The sequence below is a fragment of the Rutidosis leptorrhynchoides genome, chromosome 6 (genome assembly GCF_046630445.1).
Source record: "Rutidosis leptorrhynchoides isolate AG116_Rl617_1_P2 chromosome 6, CSIRO_AGI_Rlap_v1, whole genome shotgun sequence".
Classification (NCBI taxonomy): Eukaryota; Viridiplantae; Streptophyta; class Magnoliopsida; order Asterales; family Asteraceae; genus Rutidosis; species Rutidosis leptorrhynchoides.
In genome coordinates, this window is record NC_092338.1 from 220,859,804 (window position 1) to 220,885,987 (window position 26,184).

A 26,184-nucleotide genomic window follows, 5' to 3' on the forward strand; every position below is an offset into this window, starting at 1 on the left:
CACCACTCATTGTTTTGATTGACACGTGGAATCGTCGCGGTGTTCAAGACGCCACATTATCATGGGGGTGAGTTAGTCGCGTTGTTCAAGACATCACCCGGGGGATTAGTGATTACGCGGTGATTAAGTAACACTAATGGATGTTATGAACTCCGATGGTCTTTTACGAGTACCGTTCCCTTGTACGATTAGTTAACCATGGTTGTGCGAATGTGTATTTAGCATATTAAATTGTGAACTATATGCTATTATCGATGCTAGCTTCTTGTGAATTGCGGATCTTGGTTTATGCTTAATGTTTGCATAGTTGTCGAATTGCTAGCTTGTGTACAGTATTGTGTAAGTGATTGCAAGTAAGTAGGTTGTATATGAACATGTATAATTATTGCATTCACTAAGCATTAGCTTACCCCTCTCGTTGTTTATCTTTTTAGATGCAGGCGCGGATAAAGGGAAGGGGGTTATTGTAACGACCCGACCAAAACCGTTATTGACAGCGCCGTTAACTTAGGTCCCGTTGCGTGGTCGTAGTCCCTATATGAGACTCGTTTGACCAAAATTATGTCGCATTCATTTGAAAGGTACAAGACTTGCAAGTTTAGTTTACAAAACCGTTCGACAACAAGTCTAAGTTTACAAAAGTCATAAAGTATAAATGAAATAACTTGCGACATAATTAGTTTAAAAACACAGTTGCTATAAATAGCGTAAGTATGTAAACAAAAGTTTGAATCCAAAAGTGCTATCCCTAGCGTATGCATGCATGGTTGACTCCAATCAAGTAATCAAAGAGTGCGGAAGCATGTATCAAGTAGCCAAGTATGAACCTGAGAAAACATGTAGAAAACTGTCAACGAAAAAAGTTGGTGAGATCATAAATGTATTTGTAAAAGTATATTTTGAACCACAATAGTTTGTATAGATGATTATCCAAATCGTATTTATTCCGAAGAATGTAGTTTGTATTGCGAGCACCCAATTACCAAAGCTTAACTGAATCTTCCCTCTGAATTTTGAATATAGTGTTAGAACATACACTATGCACGTTGAAATTATATTTCATCCACTAACGGTAGCGAACCGTCTGAATGAGGGTTCGTTAAACCCGTATGGCCACACAACATAATCACTCGCTTACACTTACACCCTGCAAGTGGAACTAATGATAATTGGATTGAGGACTTTTGTTCTAACTCGCCTGTATCTTTGTATTCGTATTTGTGTTCAAAGTATAAAAGTATGAAAAGTATATATACATGTGAAATGTATATAAGTATGTAATGTATATGTTTCTCAGCCCACGATTTAAAAGAATAAAAGTATTTGCAAAGGTGGGACTATGATCTCACCTCGAGTGCACGAGTATAAAAGTACTTCACAAAGTAACGTATGCATGATAGTTGCTTAGCCTTGACCTAAACAAGTAAGTTGTATCAATTAACCGGTTACGACACAAGGTCGGGTGAAATGCGTTCAATTAGTCCTATGGCTCGTTACGACTCGATTAAATATAGCATGTGAATCAATTTGTCAAGTTTCATACAAGAATCACGTATAAAAGCATGTTAGAACGATTGCATAAAAGTTTGGTTAAGTTTGACTAAAAGTCAAACTTGGTCAAAGTCAAAGTCAACGGGGTCGGGTCGGGTATCCGAAAATTTTCCCATGATGAGAAATCATTTATGAGCAGAATGGCCAAGTTTCATGTTAATCGGAGTTACGGTTAAGCGGGAAACATTTTGTGAAAGGAAAAATAAAAACAAAAATGAGCTGGGCATATGCGCGGCGCGCAATGGGTTGCGCGGCGCGCACCCAAGTGTAAATCCTGGTCAGAACTTAACCACGAAGGCAAACATCTGGGATTTCTAATTCTGCGCGGCGCGCGGGTATATGCGCGGCGCGCAATACCTGGGAAACATGCAGTTTGCAAAAAATGGTCCAAGTCACGAACCAAAACTCAAATTAACATATTTCATGATCCGCAAACAATTAGAACATGTATCTTATATCATCGGAAAGGTATTTTGACAAGGAATACAACTAACCACTTTTCATCAAGCAAAAACATTATTTACAATAACCGAAAACTCGTCAATTGATCAAGAAAGGTTTATTTTCAAAGTTTCAAGTTCGTAAAACGTATTTTATGATTCGGGAATCCAATTTACACATACGATATGCCGTTTTGAAGGTAATGAAGCATACATTACTACTAAACACTAACAATTAACATTTCATGGCATTCAAGCATCAAAAGTTCATGTCAAGAACTATCAAACCCTAGTCAAACATCATAAAATCATTAATCGGGTTTTTGAAGTTTTCTTAATCAACCTACACATCAAAATGTGGCTAATGATACTAGTAACACAATTAAAACATGCACTTTAACAATTAAACAACATTTAATCATCCAAAATCAAAAATTAAGCACACCCATTTCAAAGTTCATACTAGTTACTCTAAATCAACAAATCGAGCAAACAAAACATATATTCATATTATACACGAGCCATAGACACTAACTAACACAATTTCAAGTCAAAAACACGAATTTAAAGAAAATTAGAGTTTTAGAAATGTTACCCAAACGAGATGAAGTTGGTATCAAATTGTAGAGGATGAAGAGAGGATTCCAAATATGTAATTTGTTTTGTTGCTAGCTCCCTAAACCGAATTTAGATGATGATTTTGTGTTTGAGGTTTTGAGAGAATAAAAATGGAAGTAATGAAATGGGGAGGTTGGAATGAATGGAGGAGGGTGAAGGTTGACTAGTTGACCTAGTCATCTCTTTGCCCTCTAGGCAAGTTTAGTCCCTCAAGTTTCAAAGCGGGTGCGGGAATTAACCAAACGAATATTTTAAAAACGCTCGTGTAAACGAGTGATGTTATAATTAAATAACGAGAATATTATGAACGTTTGTTAACGGAATCTACGAATATAAATAACGAAAGATATTATTTAAAAAAAAAAGACAGTGTTAAAATAATTTTAACGGAAAAACGCGGGATGTTACAGTTATTGGATACTAGTTCCCCGTGTTGGATTATTGCGAAGCTTTTGGAAGTTGACCTAACGTTTTGGATAGTTTAGCCCCAAACCATGCTCGAAGTATCGTTTGGATTATAAACTATCATTTGTAGTGGGTCGAACTTATATTAAACTTAATTAATGGCCCTCGTGCCTTGTAAACATTTAATTTGTGGTACGTTTTAAATGGAACTTGTGGAATGGTTTACATATTTAATTGGCGCGTAAATGTGTATTAAAAGAAAAATTATCGTATGGAATACGGGTTGGGTTGTTTCACCAGCACGCACATCAAGCACCCTACCCTCATCCAGCAACACGCGAACACGCCTCGAAGGGTTAAAGATGGTCTTATAAGTGAAATGCTTGCTTTTAAAAAAAAATTTAATTTTAACTCTAATGTTAACTTTAATTTTAATTCTAAATTTTGATTTTAATATTAATAATTAAATTAACAATAATTAATTAATATTAATAATATATTTTTTTTGCGAAAAACGAATTATTATAAATAAATAAAAATAGATCCGATGATCTAGGGCGTTACATGAGTTGTTACATTGACAGATATGAATTTGTTTGACGTTACCCTATTACAATTACATTAGTACAACAATAATAATCGAGAAAAAATCCCCGATACAACCACAAACGATGAACAGAAGCTGATGCTTCCTTGAGGTAACCGCCGTCTAGACCACCGAATCCTGAAAAAAGTCCTCACCTGAATCGAAGTCAGCATCGACGAACAACAATCCACGAGCCCACCCACCAAACCGCATCAACCCCAAACAAATAACATTGAACCCAAACCGTTCGCCGGGCAACCCAAGAACACCCACCTCGAGACCGCATCAACCAGCAACCCAAATCATAATCCCGTTAGTCAGCACAACCAAGCAAACCCAACAACAATCAGCTCGGAAACCCTAACCTGTCAAAGCCCTACCATCCTGAAGATCGGGCACCAACTGAGAAAACTACTCCAGGAGACCAATCTTTTGGCGCTAAACAACTCTAAAGTCACTAAGGCGGCAACAACATCGGACCGTTCCGAACCGAAACCGGCGACGAGGAAGATGGAGCGAGCGGGATCGAACCCAACAAAACCGCCAAGGGCCAAGCGAACCTAAAGCCCACAACACCAAACAAGCCCATACAAATCCCAAACTACCTAGCAGAAAAAAAGCCCAAGCCAACAAACTAGCCCGGCCCATTAAAAGGTCCAACAGTCACCTGTCAAAAAGACCGGCCAGATCGCCGGACTCCGGCGAGCACATCCAATGAAGCAGACCCAAGGAGGTGAGAAGAGGGTGTAGCAAAACCGCCATTTTTGTAAAAAAGATACGAAAGAAAAAAGAATCACCATCACAACCCCAAATAGTCCAAAAAGACGGAAATTCGGCCAAAATTCCGGTCACCCCACAAATCCGGTCACAGAACACAAAGTGTTCATCGCCTGCAACCGACTAAGGGGAAGCCACCGGAAGAGACCTCCGTCACATATGAAGACCAGACCAAGGAGAAGGCTTACCGACGAAAAAAAAAAGCAAGATCCAAAGCACAAGAACCATATCCGCGTTATTCAGAGTGGAAGGGATGAAACCTTACCATTCGCCGCCTGAAAACGAGAGAAAGGACCACGAAGTCGATGTAAAAAGTTAGATCCACCGGAAAAGCTATGGAGCAGACGGATCGGGGAAAGAGGAAGAAAAGCAAGTAAAGAACAAAATTATAATTATAATTAATAATTAATAATAAGTAATAAGTAATAAGTATAAGTAATTAAGTAATAATAGTAATAAGGAAAACATTAAGTTAGAAGGAAAAACAGGTAACTGTAAAAAGGTACGTAATTTAAAATGACACCTCAACGAACATTGATACCCCTCGGAACCAAAATATTGCTTGTAGAGTTGGCAATGTCGTCGTTTCCATTGGGTGTTATTATTGATTTTAAATTTTAATTAAATAATTTTTTATTTTTATTTTTAAATTTCAACTCAGATTTCTTTGGGTCACCATTACCAAAACAAGCAGTTAACCTGCCTCAATCCACTCACCTACTCTCTCTCTCTCTCTCTCTCTCTCTCTCTCTCTCTCTCTCAACAAAATACTTCATTCAATTTTCTCTCTCTTTCATTCATCGCATTAAATTGTTGCAGTTTACTGCAATCTGTATATCTATACTGGTTGAATACCAAAGGGACTTGAAATTTGTTTGTACGAATTTATAGAATTTATAATTACGGTAATAAGAAGATGCCGTTGGTGAGAGTGGAGGTTAGAAATGAATATCGTTTAGGAATGCCGGAGCTATACACCGGAATCGATACTGAAGATCCTAAGGCGGTGCTTGACGGTGTCGCCGTCGCTGGACTCGTCGGACTCCTCCGTCAATTAGGCGATCTAGCCGAGTAATTATTATACTATATTCCCTTACTTCATGTTTTATGTTCTCTGAGTAATAATAATTAGGTTAAACTCAAGTTGGTATTTTGACTTACTCTTAGAATTTGTGCTATGATGTTGAATTTCGTGAGGTTTAATGCAGAAGAAAACATTTGAAGTGATAATTAGTGATATGATATGAAGTGTTTTTAGCTAATAGATTCAGGTTTTTGAATATGTTGACGTTGTACGTGAGTTTTTATTCTGCTTTTATATGAATTGACAGTTGTTTCTGCCCAAGTGTTTTTTGCTATATGATAACTGGCCCCAAATGAAAAGTGTCCTTGTCATTATTTTCATGTTTGTGTAGTGGTTGGGAGTGTATTTTATTTTATTATTTTATTTTTTTTGAAAGAGTTTTAGCTGTTTTCTTTTGCATTCTATGTGTAAAGTGCTTTATTTTTGTTATGGTGTACTTCTAGTGAGTGTTTGCTCATATGAAGTTATAGAAAGAGATGAATCATCAAGGGTTACGACCCTCAGATCCCTGCAAGAGGCCTCATGTTAAAATCTTGTGGTGGCCCAGAAAGGGTTAGGAAACGATCATGGATTAATATGGTTAGGCCGCTTACAACAGAGTAAAAATACTCGCCCTCTTGGGTAACCCGAACAGAGAAGACCTCATCACTTTTAGTTTATAAAAGCCATGGAACTAATAAATGACATTAGATGTGAAAACCTACACTGAAATTTTATCAAAAATAAGTCAGAATGTTATATTAAACTATTAATCTAGTCTTGTTGTGGATGGTCATTGTTTTTATAAGGTATCTCGATCTTGATCGTTTTCTAATATGCACAAGAACAAGAATTGATTGGGATCTTACAAAATTATGCCCGGCAATTGAGAACCATACTCTCAAATTTGGGTCAATTGGGTCAAGCTTTCGGGTCAACTGTGTCTTGACCCGTTACCCAAACCTACCCAACTTGACCCGTTTGCCAGGTATAGTATAAATACTCCTCTCAAGTTAATAATTTCTACCATGTGATCTTAGCGAATGACTTTGCAGTCATTGGCTAATTCTTTTATTGACAATGACATGAGTTCTAATAGGATGACCATGCTATAGCTGAGACTTCTATATAGCTGAGACTTCTATACTCCTATCTGATTCAGTTAAGAGTATCCTATTGAATGATGTCATTAACACCCTAGGTTAGCCCCCGCTTCTCAGTTTACTTGTGTTATGATAAATGCTTCCCATGCAATACAACATGGCCATGAAAAGTCGTACCGTGTACATCAGCATGCAAATTAGACTGCAACCTGAAATAACATTCATGAGATGCAATGGATACGAAAGGCATTTCAGTATAGGGCCTTAGTATTTGTATCATCTTTATGTGCTAGAAAATGATTATGCGTGGGGAAGCACCTGGTGATAGAAAGGAATTGTTTAGGTTGAAATAGAAATACATACATATCAAATTTACAACAACAACAACAACAACAAAAAAACCCAATACCACATAAGTGGTGTATGGGGGAGGTGAGATGTAGACAATACTTCCCCTATTCGAGAATAAAGACAAGTCATTTTTCCACCCAGAGTGAAAACACTCACAAAAGTAGAGAAAGTCATCCCTCTCTCTATTCGACGGATAAGGAGATTGCTTCTGAGTGGACCTCCAGCCAATAACTAGGAAAAAAAAATTTAAAAAAAAAATTAAAAATAAAATTGAGACGCCATGAAAATGGTAAAATTAAATTTCCATGGGTTTTAAATACATGTCAAATTTAGTTGATGTAAAACCTTACATGTCAAATTTGGGATTTATGTGCTAAAGATATGAGCCATCATCGAGATTGTGTGCCTGTTTATTTGATCGTTGGATATTATTATTATTGACTTATAATCTGAGATTTATGTTTTCCATGTAAAGATTTGCAGCAGAAGTTTTTCATGGATTACAAGAGCAAGTGCTAATTACATCTTCTAGAAGTCATAAATTGGTTGAACGAGTACACAACATTGAAGCTGCACTCCCTCCTCTAGAGAAAGCTATTTTGGCACAAAGGAGTCACTTGCATTTTGCTTACACAGCTGGTAATTAAAGTCTGTATATATTTATTGTTAGTTTTCTCAAAGTATTATGCAATGCTGCGTTTGTTTTATCTAATGTTTGCGGTAACACATATTTCACAGGTTCTCACTGGCATACTCGAATTAGAACTGAACAAAATCATTTCATATATAGTGATTTACCACGATGTATTATGGACTCTTATGAAGATTGTAGTGATCCTCCACGTCTGCACAAGCTTGACAAGTACAAGTGTCATTTGATATCTTCTCATTGTAGTTTTATTTTATTACAAGTAGAATGTTAGGTGCCTTATGGGTCATGGTTAACTTTCAGATTTGATGTCGGGGGACCCGGAGCTTGCTTTAGAAGATATTCTGATCCAACTTATTTTAAACGAACTTCTTCTGGCCCTTATGAACCACATCTTCAAAGTCTCCCGAGACAAAAGAAGGCTCGAAGAAACAAGGTATGTTTCATTAGCCACATAGGACATCTGTACTATAAATTAGATAGGTTGAACATCAAGTTCAATTATTAATATCATATATCGAGTAACTTTACTGTATCGTCATTCAAACTACTGATATGCTGAATGTCGAGTTTTATTTCTATCGAAAGGAAAAAAAATGAACAGGTCGTAGAAAGTTTTGGACTTTTAAATCTTATGTATCCCACTTTCTTAATGATGTTTACATTTTGCAGAAAAAGAGATCTTCATCAAGGTATAAAGATGTGACACATGTTGCTCCGGTGATTACCCCGGCTGGAAGGTACAACGCTCTTAAACTTACAAGGTAGTAAAAGTCGTCAGTCGGGGATGAGTCGGGTGTTGACCAATGTTGACTTTTAGTAATATATCGAACATAAAACATTAATATCTGGTACAAAATCTAATTTTAAAGAGTATAATAATTTTGACCTAACTTTGACCCGACTCAGCCCCTACTCAGCTTCGACTCGGAACGACTCAAACCCGACTTGTTAGCTTTGACCAAATTATAATGCGTTTTTTGGACGACTTGGGACAGGCTTTTTTCCAAACTGCCGAGTCGGCTGACTCTGCCAACTTTTACAACATTCCGAGTAGATGTGGAAGTTTTTTTTTTTTTTGAAAAGCAAGATAATTTTATTGATAAGGAAATGATACAACGAGGATTACAACATGAATAACACTAATTTGAGCGAAACTCGAGGACCTATACTAGATATATCGGAGCAGTATTATCAAACTTAACATCAATCACCATTACCCTCATCATCTACTAATACATAAAAAGGATTGTTTGTTTCAATTCTATCTTTGGAATATGTCTTATTATTACCTTCACCATCAATGCCCTTCCCTTTATCTGTTTTCCTTAAAACATTCTGATTTCGATTTTTCTGGGACTCCACATTCCAATTTGTTTCCTCCACAGCAATATTGTCTTTAATACCATGATTATTCTTAACTGCATTTTGCTTGATACCTTTTGCTTCTGTTGACTGCCATTGACTTTTATTATTATCAAAATTCAACTTATGAGATACCCTTCCTTTCTGACTAACAACTTTAGAACCGTCCTCAACACACTGGTTATTTAAATCAACTGTTTCACCATCATTGTTGTTTTTCAAAGCGTCTTTTAACACTTGTGCTGAAACTTCATCTTCTGTTTTATGCCTAATTTTACAAGTATTAAAAGAGTGCCCAAACACTTTGCAATGAGTGCATAAAGGCGGTTTCCATTGATAAGTCACCTCAAGTTTACCCACTTTGGCTGGAAAAGAACCAATCACAGGATAGGAAAATTCGACAAAGCTAGGAAGGTCATCAGCTGCATTGACTTTAGTCAAAACTCTAGCAAAACCTAGTCTTCCACTTTTACTTAAACATCTCTCTGAAGTAACTTTGTCCATCAACATAGGCCTACCAATACCACTAACAAGTTTACCTATACTTCTGCCATTCCATAGTTCAATGGGTATATTGTGAATGCAAATCCAAATTGGAACTTTTTCAGGTTCAATTTTTTCAAGCCAAACCCCAGGTTCCCACTGATTCACGAAAAAGGAACATTATTAACTAACCATGGACCACTCTCAAGAACCTCCTTCATACCCTTTTCGTTATTAAATTTGCATAAATAAAATCCTGCAGCTGTTTTGACGATTTCTTTAAGGTCATACCTTCGCCACATTCTCCTTAGATGGGCATTAACAACCCTATATTCCATAGAAGTTCCAATAAAATACCCATATAATTGAAGAGAAAAAGCACTACCGCCCTTCTTAACCTCCTCGGCGGAGAAAACTACTCTCTTTTGACCATTAGACATTAAAACTGGAGGAATGAACTCCATTTTTAATTCTTCTTCATCTTTGGTTTGTTTTAAGAAGTCAGCAAAAGTGATGTTTGGATTTACCCATGCTCTTGGGGATTTAGTATTTGTATTGCCTTGCCCATCACTAGTCTCAACCCCTTCCATTGTTGTAGATTTAATCCCAGAAACAACATTATCTTTATCACCGCTATTATTATCCTGCGTATTCATTAAATTTACATTGTCACCCAATGTAAATTGGGAGAAATCATCAGGAACAACAATTGACTCTCTAATACCATCATTCTTAAATAACTTAACAGCATTCTCAGCAGCAGCCACTAGGTTTACATCAACCTCATTATAGCTACTATCTTTTGAACTTTTAAAGAATACAACAGGACTAGCCGGTTTAGCAACAGCAATAGTTTCACCAATAGATTTAGCAATAATATCATAGTTACTAGCAACAATATCATCAATAGAATGATCAGTTACAGCAGAATTCTTACCATACTCATCTTTCTTCCTGTTACCCTTGCGTTTTTTAATTACTTCAGGGAGAATTTTTTCATTAGCAGGAATAGAAGAATCACCAACATAAGGAACAAATTGAGCACTCTTCTTTTCCTTTGACGGACCATCCCCAACTTCAATTAGCTGGTTCACTTTACCCTTCCTCTTTCTAGAACTATAGGTTTTCAGAATCTTCCCTTCTGAATCACGATTATCCTTCCCAGGTTGATCAATTGGCACATCTCCCTCGTTCTTATTTGGCTGATCAACTTCATCTACCATCAGATTGGAACGTACGACGTCATTCATAATCGGAGATGAACGATCCCCATCAGAATCAGATGAAAACACTTCTCCACTTTTAGAAGCCGCATCTGATGTTCCACGACTAACCGATCGGTTTCGCAAAATCCTAGTAGCAATGTCCGTTAAATCTTGGTACTTTTTCTTCTTCTTGGACACCATGATACTCAGCAGATAGTAATAACAGAGATAGCAGGTATCTCAGTACTATAACTCAAATTTGAAAGCGACAAATCAGACCAATACTCACCTGGGTTTTGGTCGGAGATCTAAGATAGTCTTACTGGAAGAGAACGGCAGAAAACGGCGGTGCAACAGAGGCTCACGCGCCGGCGCGTGGAATACCGGCAGCTGAGCAAGGCGGCGCGTGGGAATGGCAGTGGTGGTCAGAACTGAATGAAAATTTCAGGGTTTGCAATTCGAGTATGTATGAATCGATTGGCGGGGGTGGTGAGATGCAAAAATCAAAAGAAAAAACTAAAAATTCGAGTGGTGGAAGGCAGTGAACAGTGGCCGGATCGCCCTTTTAGGAGAGAGAATTCTGGTACAGGAGGTACATTGCAATGGTGGAGATGAGTAGATGTGGAAGTTAATGGGTTAACATGGGTAACTTTTGTGACACACTGAGTTGGCTTGTATTAACCCTGAAACACTTTCTCTCCAAATTGCTTTTTCTTTCTGTAAATAATTGGCGTCAGGACTCAGTCTGTCATATATGATTATCATGTTAAATGTTCTTGAATAATAACATGATTTTTTATAATAATAACTTAATCTTTTGAACAAGATGATCTTGGATTTTCCGTGCATTAAAAGATACACTTTTGGCTTGTTTAGCTACCATTTATAAGCTAATTATTTATATCTATATCATACTTGTTTGAGCTGTCAGACATAAACCTAACCTGAATATAATGTTTTTAGGCAAATGGGTCAGACTGATTTTGGCACTTCGATCTTTGAAGACAAGGTTTCCCCTTTTGAAGATGTCTCAACATTTGATGCTCCACGAAAATCTGAAGTCGAACAAGAACGTGACCGTATTACTTCATTCGATGATACAAGAGATGGGCCGGGTTACATAGACTGTATCTTCCGTCCAAGCTACTCAGCACAATCTGAAGACAATAATTCTAAGGAACAGTCTTCTTCTTCTGATTCAAATCAGCTGAATACTTCTTATCACGATTCGGATGAAAATATCCACAATAGTTACATAGCAGAGCAGAGTAACACAAAATCACCTTACATTACATGGGATGAAAAGTTAGAAATTATAGATTCTACAGTTTTGCCAAATGAAACTACAAACATATCTAGTACAACTGACAAGGTAGATAATGATGAGAAGGAAGATTCAAATTCTAAATTGGTTGGCCATATTGATCTTGAATTTAACGATGAGCTACGTCTTTCAACGTCAGCCGTAGTTGGGGGCCCGCACGATGAGATTGAAAGTGAAACCGATTTTTACATGGATGCACTTAACACCATTGAATCAGAGTCTGATAATGATTTAGATTTCCACACAAAGAGAGAACTGCAGCGAAACTCCGATGTGATCAACAAAGATGTGGAAGAAGGGATTCATAAAGCAGGTCATCTGGATGACAGCTCAGCGAATTTCGAGTTTCATGTTCCCAAATTTAGACCTATGTCAAAATTCCCTGAGTCCCATATGGCAACTTATAATACCTCGAACAATGAGAATTATGAGGGTGTAGCTGGCAGATCTTCAATTTCCCAAAATACCCCTGAAAATTTTGAATCTGAAGAAGCTGAAAATGTTAAAAAGGCGGATACTGTTGCCAGTGATGACTTATACTCAAGATCTAAAGAATCAAACTCACAGAATGAACATAACTTAATTACTGACGAGTCTCCCGAGCCATCTTTGTCAACTTCTGGTGGTCAAACGACGGTCAGCAATAGTCCCGTAATGTTCTGGACAAATGGTGGCTTATTGGGACTAGAGCCTTCTAAACCTCCAGATTTTGGTTTGTCATCTTCTGTTGTACCTGGTCCGATCGAGGAATCTAAAACTGGAAATACAATCAATAACAATGGACATATTGCTGATGGTCTAAATTTTGTTCAAGAACATGATGGTAAAGATGATCCTACGAATGGTATAACAGATGATGTGATTAATTCATTCCGGATATTTGAATTCAGGAATAGATTACTAGTTAATGGTCTTAGAAAACAAATATCACTTGTTGGGGATGAAAGGCTAGCCAGTTCTGTAAAATCCGAAGTTCCCGAGAATACAAGTACGCGTAAACCATACGGAACCGTTACTGGGATACCATTCAGAGAACAATTTGGAAACCGAACTTCCTTTGTCTCACCTTCTTCTCCACCTCTTAAACATATGAAGATATCTTTCCAGCCTATCGATGGTTTTGAGACGTCTAAACTGAAATTGATGTTTCCTGATGGAAACAGTAATAATAATGAAAGTAACAACGGACACATGTTCCCTTCATTTCAGTTGGTGCCAGAGCCAGAAATTTCATTACACGAGTCTGCTTCAGACTCTGATGATGATAACACGTTTTGTAGATCGTCACCGTATGCATCAGATGACGACTGCCATAGTAATAGTAATAGTAATCCTTCTGAATCAAATTCCGATCAGTGGGACTCAAAAGACGCTCCCGGAATCAAGGATCATGAGGTAGATGATGCTTTTGGAAGGATCTCATCATCTGCAGAATCTGTTTCAAGCTCTCTTGTGAATGGAATCAGATTGCAACAACCTTCTCAGTGTGGTCTTTTATTTGATATTCCTAACTTTGATGCTATGAAGACTTCATCACATAATAACCAGGTAACCGATGACTTCAACGAGCCTACACCACCTCCGCCACCACTGCCGCCGATGGAATGGCGGGGTATTAAGCCACATCCGAATGTGACATTGGAGAACGAAGATGGTCTTTCAAAGGCCTTGAATTATGCGTTGAATCTTACACCTCCGGAGACTACACTCCCTCGGCAACCAAAGCCAGCTCCCACAAAACAAGATCACTTCGTTAAAATGGACGAGCCTCTGCTTAAGCACAAGGTAAGCTTGTTATATTTCATGGTTTCATCTAATAGGTTATATTTAATATTTAATTTAGGGTGTGTTTGATTAAACATAATGATTAAGCGTTGAATGATTCAAAGGTTTTGACTGAATTTAGTTTCGAACAAAAATAATATGATTGATAATCATTCGAAATAAACTTTATGAATGATGTAAAACCAATGTATTAACCTTTTAAATGAATAAAAATAAATAATATAATTGTTTGATAGCTGTTATGGATATGATTTAAGGAGGATAGTAAATGAAATATATTTGCTGAATGGTTAAGAGTGAATGGTTAAGAGAGTAATTCAACTTTGAATGGTTCAGCACAATTGTTTTGTTGAACCGTTGAACATCATTCTTTTCATTCAGATGTCAAAAAACAAACACACTGAATGAATGCTTAACGATTCAACATTACTATTGAACCATTCAATTAAGAGGCAAACAAACGCATCGTTAGAGCACCACCATACCATATTTGAGTATTTCTGAGAACAAAAACTAATGGGTAAAAATATTGTATTTTGTTTGTACAGCGGCCAGACTGGCAAAACCTACATGTTCAGAATGAATCTATTCGCACCAATAATGGAAAATTGGCTGATGAAAAGGCAGACTTTCTACAGCAGATTAGAACAAAAGTGAGTAACCTTTTTTCTGTTCTTTTCATTTGAGTCTTTATCCCAATCATAAAAACCTTTGAATTTCAGTTTTGTAGTGAATTAGATCAACCTTAATATCACAGCTTTAAAAAATAAACTATGTACTTTTCTGGTTCTTTCTGTAAACAACAAAATTAGTGCTGTAAATGAGCAGAGGTACTCTCAATATGAAGCTCGTTTAATAAATGTTCCTGAGCTCGCGCTTCATTTTTCGAGCTCGAACTAGCTCGTGACCCTAAACGAGCTTTTCAGATATATACATTATATTTGTAAGAATATATAATACATAAGTATATAATAATAGTTTAGCTACTATTATATAAATGATGGTTAAAATTGTAATATTAAATATGATTCTAAGTGGATAAAAATTACCTAATGATAATTATGAAATTATATTAAATTAAACAATATAAATAAAAAAATGATTCGAGCTTGTAAAATATGAAACGAGCCGAGCTCGAGCTTAAGATATTAGGCTTGAACCGAGCCGAGCTCGCCCGAGCTCTTTGAAATTTAAGTTAGCCGAGCTCGAGCTCGGCTTGGCTCGTTTACACCCCTAGAAAATCAACTATAATTCGGACTTTCGACAGGATCATTTCACTATCCTTACACTTAATCAAATGATTGTCACGAAAATATGTTTTTGATTATGTAAGCTACATATGTGAACTCGATTATCCACTTCTACTAAACGATATTGTGTCAGTAAAACCTATCTTTGGAGATAAATCTTCCATATGCACACATTATATTTGAATTCTAATACGAGGTTGACATGTAAACACACCCTTTTTTATGGGTTGCAGTCACGTAATCTTAGACGTACATCAACTGCTCTGACAACTCCTACACCAGCTGCTGGCCATACCAGCGTTAAAGTTACTGCAATTCTCGAGAAGGCAAGCGCAATCCGACAGGTTTCCACCCATTCTCTTTTCATCTAATGTCTCCTTATTTGAGGATCGACAAATCAAGTATTCAAATTAATTGGGAAACCGCTGAATACATCATTTCCGTTCAGCAGTTTTCTACATCCAGTTATTTCTATGAATTTTTCACAAGAGCTGGCAATTTTTATTTTTTATTCTTGTGAATAATTCGAATTGGAGTGTTCAAGTCCAAATGGATCAAAAAATAAAAAATAAAAAGCTGTAAATGAAAATGGTCAGATGGATAAACACTATTTTAGTATTTTGAATGCATACAATTTCCTAATTGCTTTATTAAAACCTTTACAATACGATTGTTGTATTTTTTGTAAAGATATATTTGGTGCATTAATTTTTTTAAAAATAGGTTTGACCTCGCCGGTTCGTTGCCTAAGCTGTCTGACTCATCCATTTTGCTACCTATAAACTAATCATATCTTTTTGTAACTTATCAATGAAATACCTGCTCATGTCAGGCTGTAGGAAGTGATGATGGAGAAGATAACTGGAGTGACAATTGATTGTGTATAAGGCCAACCTCAGGTGATCTACCACTTCTATATGTTAATTAATGCTCTCGTTCCTCCTCCTTGTAATTATTAGTCTATAATCCTGTTTTTGTATCTATTCTTTGTTAATGATTTGATCACATTATGAATAAAATCAAGTTTACTGAGTTTAAGTTTTGATCTGTTGTACAATGTACAGTCTAGTTATGTTGGCTGCAATAATTCAGTACTTGGTTAAATAACACCAATGTTTAGCAAACTACAGTATATTTTATTCTCTTACTGTATTTGATTTGATATATATATATATATATATATATATATATATATATATATATATATATATATATATATATGCAGGATCAATGGGAAGGATCAATGGGAAGTAACCAATCGGGGAAAGCGGGAGGAAGCAAAAATTTTTTTTTTCGTTTTTTTGAATTTTTTTTTCCGGCATCAAGATAACACGAAAATATGAACATTTAGAAGAGACACTTCATGGTGAATGTTATTATTTATGCGGGAAAACGATCGACAAAAATAACATTCAAGATAATATTGTTCGTGAAAAATATGAACGTTTTTTTTTTCCATGTTTTGTGAAGTAAAATTTAGCCCGATTTAAAGTTTAGGGTTTGGTGTTTTGGGTTTATTCCATAAACCCAAAACACTAAACCCTAAACTCTAAACCGTTCGTGTTAAAAACTCAATCTAAATCCTAAATCTAAACCTTAAATCTAAACCCTAAACCTTAAATTTCTAAACCCTAATATCTAAACCCTATAAACCCTAATATCTAAACCCTAATATCTAAACCCCAATAGTTAAAACCTCAAAATACGCTCGAAAAACACGATAATTGTTATATATTACTTCTTCGAGCGTTTTTCCGTCAAAATAAAAACATTTATCACAAAGTGTCTCTACTAAATGTTCATATTTTCATCTCATCTATAATGTTCTTGAACAAAGTTTTTTCAAAAAACGAAAAAAAAAGTTTTTGCTTCCTCCCGCTTCCCCTCGAATGGTTTCTTATATATATATATATATATATATATATATATATATATATATATATATATATATATATGGGCATATATATATATATATATATGGGCACGATCCGTGGCTAAGCTTAAAACGAGTATAAACTGGATAAGCAAATGTGGTCCACAAAATATCATAAAACTTCATTTTAGCTTAAAATGCATAGAAGGGTAAAAGAGTCATTTTAATTAATTATACAAAAGTTAACATATTTTTAACCACCACCCACAACCACCCACCACCACCCACAACCACCCACCACCATCAACCACCCCCACTACCAACCACCACCACCACCACCGCCACTACCATCACCCACCACCTACCACCGCCAACAACCACCCAACACCCACCACCACTAACCACCACCACCCACTCCCACCACCACCAACCACCACCAACCACCACCACCCACCCACCACCAACCACCACCCACTACCACATCCACCACCCCTACCACCACCTACCACCACCAACAACCAACACCACCAACCAACTACCACCAACCACCACCAACTACAACTAACACCACCAACCACCATCACCACCCACCACCACCACCAACACCACCACCAACCATCACCATCACCCACCATCAACCACCACCACCACCACCACCCACCACCCACCACCCCTACCCACCACGGCTATGAAATGTCCCGTTCTTATTGATTAAAAACGTTCCATATTAATTGATTTCGTTGCGAGGTTTTGACCTCTATATGAGACGTTTTTTCAAAGACTGCATTCATTTTTAAAACAAACCATAACCTTTATTTCATAAATAAAGGTTTAAAAAGCTTTACGTAGATTATCAAATAATGATAATCTAAAATATCCTGTTTACACACGACCATTACATAATGGCTTACAATACAAATATGTTATATCGAAATTAGTTTCTTGAATGCAGTTTTTACACAATATCATACAAACATGGACTCCAAATCTTGTCCTTATTTTAGTATGCAACAGCGGAAGCTCTTAGTATTCACCTGAGAATAAACATGCTTTAAACGTCAACAAAAATGTTGGTGAGTTATAGGTTTAACCTATATATATCAAATCGTAACAATAGACCACAAGATTTCATATTTCAATACACATCCCATACATAGAGATAAAAATCATTCATATGGTGAACACCTGGTAACCGACATTAACAAGATGCATATATAAGAATATCCCCATCATTCCGGGACACCCTTCGGATATGATATAAATTTCGAAGTACTAAAGCATCCGGTACTTTGGATGGGGTTTGTTAGGCCCAATAGATCTATCTTTAGGATTCGCGTCAATTAGGGTGTCTGTTCCCTAATTCTTAGATTACCAGACTTAAAAAAAGGGGCATATTCAATTTCGATAATTCAACCATAGAATGTAGTTTCACGTACTTGTGTCTATTTTGTAAATCATTTATAAAACCTGCATGTATTCTCATTCCAAAAATATTACATTTTAAAAGTGGGACTATAACTCACTTTCACAGATTTTTACTTCATCGGGAAGCAAGACTTGGCCACTGGTTGATTCACGAACCTATAACAATATATACATATATATCAAAGTATGTTCAAAATATATTTACAATACTTTTAATACATTTTGATGTTTTAAGTTTATTAAGTCAGCTGTCCTCGTTAGTAACATACAACTAGTTATCCACAGTTAGATGTACAGAAATAAATCGATAAATATTATCTTGAATCAATCCACGACCCAGTGTATACGTATCTCAGTATTGATCACAACTCAAACTATATATATATTTTAGAATCAACCTCAACCCTGTATAGCTAACTCCAACATTCACATATAGAGTGTCTATGGTTGTTCCGCAATATATATATAGATGGGTCGACATGATAGGTCATACGTGTCTATGGTATCTCAAGATTACATAATATACAATATAAGTTGATTAGGTTATGGTTGGAATAGATTTATTACTAACTTTCACGTAGGTAAAATGAGTAGTTTTTATCAATCTTGTTTTACTCGCCATTTCTTCGTTTCTAATCCGTTTTGAGTGATTCCAGTGGTCACGGTTTCATATTGAACTTAACTTTATGAATCTAAATAGAAAAAGTATAAGTTTATAGTCGGAAATACAAGTTACAAGTCGTTTTTGAAAGAGGTAGTCATTTCCGTCGAAAGAACAACATCTTGATGACCATTTTGAAAAACATACTTTCACTTTGAGTTTAACCATGATTTTTGGATATAGTTTCATGTTCATAAGAAAAATCATTTTTCCAGAAGTATAGCTTTTAAATCAAAGTTCTTCTTAGCTTTTAATTATCCCAACCAAAACAGCCTCCGGTTTTACTACGACGGCGTATATCCAGTTTTATGGTGTTTATCGTGTTTTCGGGTTTTAAATCATTAAGTTAGCATATCATATAGATATAGAACATGTGTTTAGTTGATTTTAAAAGTCTAGTTAGAAGGATTAACTTTATTTGCGAACAAGTTTAGAATTAACTAAACTATGTTCTAGTGATTACAAGTTTATAACGTTGAATAAGACAGCTTTTTATGTATGAATCGAATGATGTTATGAACATCATTACTACCTCAAGTTCCTTGGATAAACCTACTGGAAATGAGAAAAAATGGATCTAGCTTCAAAGGATCCTTGGATGGCTTGAAAGTTCTTGAAGCAGAATCATGACACGAAAACAATTTCAAGTAAGATTTCCACTCGAAATAAGATTGTTATAGTTATAGAAATTGAATTAAAGTTTGAATATGATTATTACCTTGTATTAGAAAGATAACCTACTGTAAGTAACAAAGGTTTCTTGATCTTGGATGATTACTTGGAATGGATTTAGAAAACTTGGAAGTAAACTTGCAATCTTGGAAGTATTCTTGATTTTATGAAACTAGAACTTTTGGAATTTATGAAGAACACTTAGAACTTGAAGATAGAACTTGAGAGAGATCAATTAGATAAAGAAAATTGAAGAATGAAAGTGTTTGTAGGTGTTTTTGGTCGTTGGTGTATGGATTAGATATAAAGGATATGTAATTTTGTTTTCATGTAAATAAGTCATGAATGATTACTCATATTTTTGTAATTTTATGAGATATTTCATGCTAGTTGCCAAATTATGGTTCCCATATGTGTTAGGTGACTCACATGGGCTGCTAAGAGCTGATCATTAGAGTGTATATACCAATAGTACATACATCTAAAAGCTGTGTATTGTACGAGTACGAATACGGGTGCATACGAGTAGATTTGTTGATGAAACTGAACGAGGATGTAATTGTAAGCATTTTTGTTAAGTAGAAGTATTTTGATAAGTGTCTTGAAGTCTTTCAAAATTGTATGAATACATGTTAAAACACTACATGTATATACATTTTAACTGAGTCGTTAAGTCATCGTTAGTCGTTACATATAAATGTTTTTTTGAAACCTTTAGGTTAACGATCTTGTTAAATGTTGTTAACCCAATGTTTATAATATCAAATGAGATTTTAAATTATTATATTATCATGATATTATGATGTACGAATATCTCTTAATATGATCTATATACATTAAATGTCGTTACAACGATAATCGTTACATATATGTCTCGTTTCAAAATCATTAAGTTAGTAGTCTTATTTTTACATATGTAGTTCATTGTTAATACACTTAATGATATATTTACTTATCATTTAACATAATTAACCAAGTGTATCAATATCTTAATATGATTCATATCTACCTAGTAAGACGTTATAACGATAATCGTTATATATATCGTTTTCGAGTTTCTTAATTTAATAGTCTCATTTTTATGTATATAACTCATTGTTAAAATACCTAATGAGATACATACTTATAATAAAATCATGTTAACTATATATATAACCATATATATGTCATCGTATAGTTTTTACAAGTTTTAACGTTCGTGAATCACCGGTCAACTTGGGTGGTCATTTGTCTATATGAAACCTATTCCAATTAATCAAGTCTTAATAAGTTTGATTGCTTAACATGTTGGAAACACTTAATCATGTAAATATCAATTTCATTTAATATATATAAACATGGAAAAGTTCGGGTCACTACAGTACCTACCCGTTAAATAAATTTCGTCCCGAAATTTTAAGCTGTTGAAAGTGTTGGCGAATCTTCTAGATATAGATGCGGGTATTTCTTCTTCATCTGATCTTCACGCTCCCAGGTGAACTCGGGTCCTCTACGAGCATTCCATCGAACCTTAACAATCGGTATCTTGTTTTGTTTAAGTCTCTTAACCTCACGATCCATTATTTCGACGGGTTCTTCAATGAATTGAAGTTTTTCATTGATTTGGATTTTGTCCAACGGAATAGTGAGATCTTCTTTAGCAAAACATTTCTTCAAATTTGAGACGTGGAAAGTGTTATGTACAGCCGCGAGTTGTTGAGGTAGCTCCAGTTGGTAAGCTACTGGTCCGACACTATCTATAATCTTGAATGGTCCAATGTACCTTGGATTTAGTTTCCCCCGTTTACCAAATCGAACAACGCCTTTCCAAGGTGAAACCTTAAGCATAACCATTTCTCCAATTTCAAACTCTATATCTTTTCTTTTACTGTCCGTGTTGCTCTTTTGTTGACTCTGGGTGGTTTTCAATCTTTGTTGAATTTGGATGATTTTCTCGGTAGTTTCTTGTATTATCTCCGGACCTGTAATCTGTCTATCCCCCACTTCATTTCAATAAATCGGAGACCTGCACTTTCTACCATAAAGTGCCTCAAACGGCGACATCTCAATGCTTGAATGGTAGCTGTTGTTGTAGAAAAATTCTGCTAACGGTAGATGTCGATCCCAACTGTTTCCGAAATCAATAACACATGCTCGTAGCATGTCTTCAAGCGTTTGTATCGTCCTTTCGCTCTGCCCATCAGTTTGTGGATGATAGGCAGTACTCATGTCTAGACGAGTTCCTAATGCTTGCTGTAATGTCTGCCAGAATCTTGAAATAAATCTGCCATCCCTATCAGAGATAATAGAGATTGGTATTCCATTTCTGGAGACGACTTCCTTCAAATACAGTCGTGCTAACTTCTCCATCTTGTCATCTTCTCTTATTGGCAGGAAGTGTGCTGATTTTGTGAGACGATCAACTATTACTCAAATAGTATCAAAACCACTTGCAGTCCTTGGTAATTTAGTGATGAAATCCATGGTAATGTTTTTCCATTTCCATTCTGGGATTTCGGGTTGTTGAAGTAGACCTGATGGTTTCTGATGCTCAGCTTTGACCTTAGAACACGTCAAACATTCTCCTACGTATTTAGCAACATCGGCTTTCATACCCGGCCACCAAAAATATTTCTTGAGGTCCTTGTACATCTTCCCCGTTCCAGGATGTATTGAGTATCTGGTTTTATGAGCTTCTCTAAGTACCATTTCTCTCATATCTCCAAATTTTGGTACCCAAATCCTTTCAGCCCTATACCGGGTTCCGTCTTCCCGAATATTAAGATGCTTCTCCGATCCTTTGGGTATTTCATCCTTTAAATTTCCCTCTTTTAAAACTCCTTGTTGCGCCTCCTTTATTTGAGTAGTAAGGTTATTGTGAATCATTATATTCATAGATTTTACTCGAATGGGTTCTCTGTCCTTCCTGCTCAAGGCGGCGGCTACCACATTTACCTTCCCCGGGTGGTAACGAATCTCAAAGTCGTAATCATTCAACAATTCAATCCACCTACGCTGCCTCATATTCAGTTGTTTCTGATTAAATATGTGTTGAAGACTTTTGTGGTCGGTATATATAATACTTTTGACCCCATATAAGTAGTGCCTCCAAGTCTTTAATGCAAAAACAACCGCGCCTAATTCCAAATCATGCGTCGTATAATTTTTTTCGTGAATCTTCAATTGTCTAGACGCATAAGCAATCACCTTCGTTCGTTGCATTAATACACAATCGAGACCTTGCTTTGATGCGTCACAATAAATCACAAAATCATCATTCCCTTCAGGCAATGACAATATAGGTTCCGTAGTTAGCTTTTTCTTCAATAACTGAAACGCTTTCTCTTGTTCATCCTTCCATTCAAATTTCTTCCCTTTATGCGTTAATGCAGTCAAGGGTTTTACTATTCTGGAAAAGTCTTGGATGAACCTTCTGTAGTAACCAGCTAGTCCTAAAAACTGGCGTATGTGTTTTGGAGTTTTCGGGGTTTCCCACTTTTCAACAGTTTCTATCTTTGCCGGATCCACCTTAATACCTTCTTTGTTCACTATGTGACCGAGGAATTGAACTTCTTCCAACCAAAATGCACACTTTGAAAATTTAGCGTACAATTCTTCCTTCCTCAATACTTCTAACACCTTTCTCAAATGTTCACCGTGTTCTTGGTCATTCTTTGAGTAAATAAGTATGTCATCAATGAAAATAATGACAAACTTGTTAAGGTATGGTCCACACACTCAGTTCATAAGGTCCATGAACACAGCTGGTGCATTAGTTAAACCAAACGGCATGACCATAAACTCGTAATGACCGTAACGTGTTCTAAAAGCAGTCTTTGGAATATCATCTTCTTTCACCCGCATTTGATGATACCCGGAACGTAAGTCAATCTTTGAATAAACAGGCGAGCCTTGTAGTTGATCAAATAAGTCTTCAATTCTCGGTAGTGGGTAGCGGTTCTTGATGGTAAGTTTGTTCAACTCTCGGTAGTCTATACACAACCTGAATGTACCATCTTTCTTCTTGACAAACAAAACAGGAGCTCCCCACGGTGATGTGCTTGGTCGAATGAAACCACACTCTAAAAGTTCTTGTAATTGGCTTTGCAGTTCTTTCATCTCGCTGGGTGCGAGTCTGTAAGGAGCACGAGCTATTGGTGCAGCTCCTGGTACAAGATCTATTTGAAATTCAACGGATCGATGTGGGGGTAATCCAGGTAATTCTTTCGGAAATACATCGGGAAATTCTTTTGCGACGGGAACATCATTGATGCTCTTTTCTTCAGTTTGTACTTTCTCGACGTGTGCTAGAACAGCATAGCAACCTTTTCTTATTAGTTTTTGTGCCTTCAAATTACTAATAAGATGTAGCTTCGTGTTGCCCTTTTCTCCGTACACCATTAAGAGTTTTCCTTTTTCTCGTATAATGCAAATTGCATTTTTGTAACAAACGATCTCTGCTTTCACTTCTTTCAACCAGTCCATACCGATTATCACATCAAAACTCCCTAACTCTACTGGTATCAAGTCAATCTTAAATGTTTTGCTAACCAGTTTAATTTCTCGATTCCGACATATATTATCTGCTGAAATTAATTTACCATTTGCTAATTCGAGTAAAAATTTACTATCCAAAGGCGTCAATGGACAACTTAATTTAGCACAAAAATCTCTACTCATATAGCTTCTATCCGCACCCGAATCAAATAAAACGTAAGCAGATTTATTGTCAATAAGAAACGTACCCGTAACAAGCTCCGGGTCTTCCTGTGCCTCTGTCGCACTAATATTGAAAACTCTCCCGCGGCCTTGTCCATTCGTGTTCTCCTGGTTCGGGCAATTTCTAATAATGTGTCCCGATTTTCCACATTTATAACAAACTACATTGGCATAACTTGCTCCGACACTACTTGCTCCACCATTACTTGTTCCGACACCATTTGTTCCTTTCGTTCTGTTAACCCCTGGTCCGTAGACCTCACACTTCACCGCGCTATGACCATTTCTTTTACACTTGTTGCAAAATTTGGTGCAGAACCCCGAGTGATACTTTTCACACCTTTGGCATAGCTGCTTCTGATTGTTGTTGTTGTTGCGGTTATTATTATTGTTAAGATGATTGTTGTAGTTGCTGTTGTTGTTGTTGTTGTTGTTGTTGTTATTGGGCCGTTTGTTGTTGTTGCGATTGATATTGCGATTGTTAGGATAGTTGTTGCGATTATTGTTGTAATTGCTGTTGTTGTTGTATTGGTGATTCTTATCACCGTTTTCCTCCCACTTTCTTTTGACTTGCTTCACATTGGCCTCTTCAGCAGTCTGTTCTTTAATTCTTTCTTCAATCTGGTTCACTAGTTTGTGAGCCATTCTACATGCCTGTTGTATGGAGGCGGGCTCGTGTGAACTTATATCTTCTTGGATTCTTTCCGGTAATCCTTTCACAAACGCGTCGATCTTCTCTTCCTCATCTTCGAACGCTCCCAGACACAATAGGCATAATTCTGTGAATCGTCTTTCGTACTTGGTAATATCAAATCCTTGGGTTCGTAACCCTCTAAGTTCTGTCTTGAGCTTATTGACCTCGGTTCTGGGACGGTACTTCTCGTTCATCAAGTGCTTGAATGCTGACCACGGTAGTGCGTAAGCATCATCTTGTCCCACTTGCTCTAGATAGGTATTCCACCATGTTAACGCAGAACATGTGAAGGTATGCGTAGCGTACTTCACTTTGTCCTCTTCAATACACTTACTTATGGCAAACACCGATTCGACCTTCTCGGTCCACCGTTTCAATCTGATCGGTCCTTCGGTTCCATCAAATTCCAAAGGTTTGCAGGCAGTGAATTCTTTGTAGGTGAATCATACACGATTTCCTGTACTGCTAGATCCAAGGTTATTGTTGGTATGTAGCGCGGCCTGTACTGTGGCTATGTTTGAAGCAAGAAAGGCACGAAATTCCTCTTCACTCATATTCAAGGTGTGTTGAGTAGTCGGTGCCATTTCCTTCAAAATAGTCAAATGAAACGAGTTAATCATATAGAATATCAAGAGTAGTCAATAGTATTTCGTAGCGTAATATGAACTTATTTATAAAAGCTCTTTCTTCATATTAGCGTTTTATACTCTTTAATTCAGGTAGTACCTACCCGTTAAGTTCATACTTAGTAGCTAACTTACCATTTCAACTACTACAATTCTATATGAAAAACTAATCACAAAAAAATATATATATCATATTCAAACCTTTATACAATAACTTGCAAACTTACAATACCGCTATTTTACATATAGTATGAAATATAGCACATAAAACTTTGATACAAAGTAGTTGCGAAGATAATTCTAGTTAATAAATAAGGCGTTCAGCAAAGGCAACAAAGACACGTAATTCATACGTCCAGAAACAAGTCATGCATTCTGGTTTTACTAATACCACTTCCCCATCCTTGGTCTTGTGGAACGTAACCGTTGTGACCGATAGTATGACAACGTGTTGTAACGTTGTCAAAAGGACGAAGGTTACGTAATGACCAACAGTCTCGTAATAACCTAAAAACCTCATTTCTTACCCCAATTACCGACTCCGTCACTTGTGGGAACGTTTTGTTTAATAGTTGTAGCC

General features: G+C 36.4%; 1 protein-coding gene across 1 annotated transcript; it reads left to right on the forward strand.

Annotated features, from left to right (window-relative positions):
- The first annotated feature begins 5,293 nt into the window (after positions 1-5,293).
- On the forward strand, positions 5,294-15,993 carry LOC139854403 (protein SCAR1-like). Its single transcript, XM_071843708.1, has 9 exons — positions 5,294-5,448; positions 7,370-7,533; positions 7,633-7,756; positions 7,847-7,979; positions 8,216-8,283; positions 11,560-13,705; positions 14,254-14,358; positions 15,189-15,299; positions 15,788-15,993. Exons 1-9 carry the CDS (start codon positions 5,294-5,296, stop codon positions 15,830-15,832), a joined length of 3,051 nt encoding a protein of 1,016 aa, XP_071699809.1. The 3' UTR covers positions 15,833-15,993.
- The last annotated feature ends 10,191 nt before the right edge of the window (positions 15,994-26,184 follow it).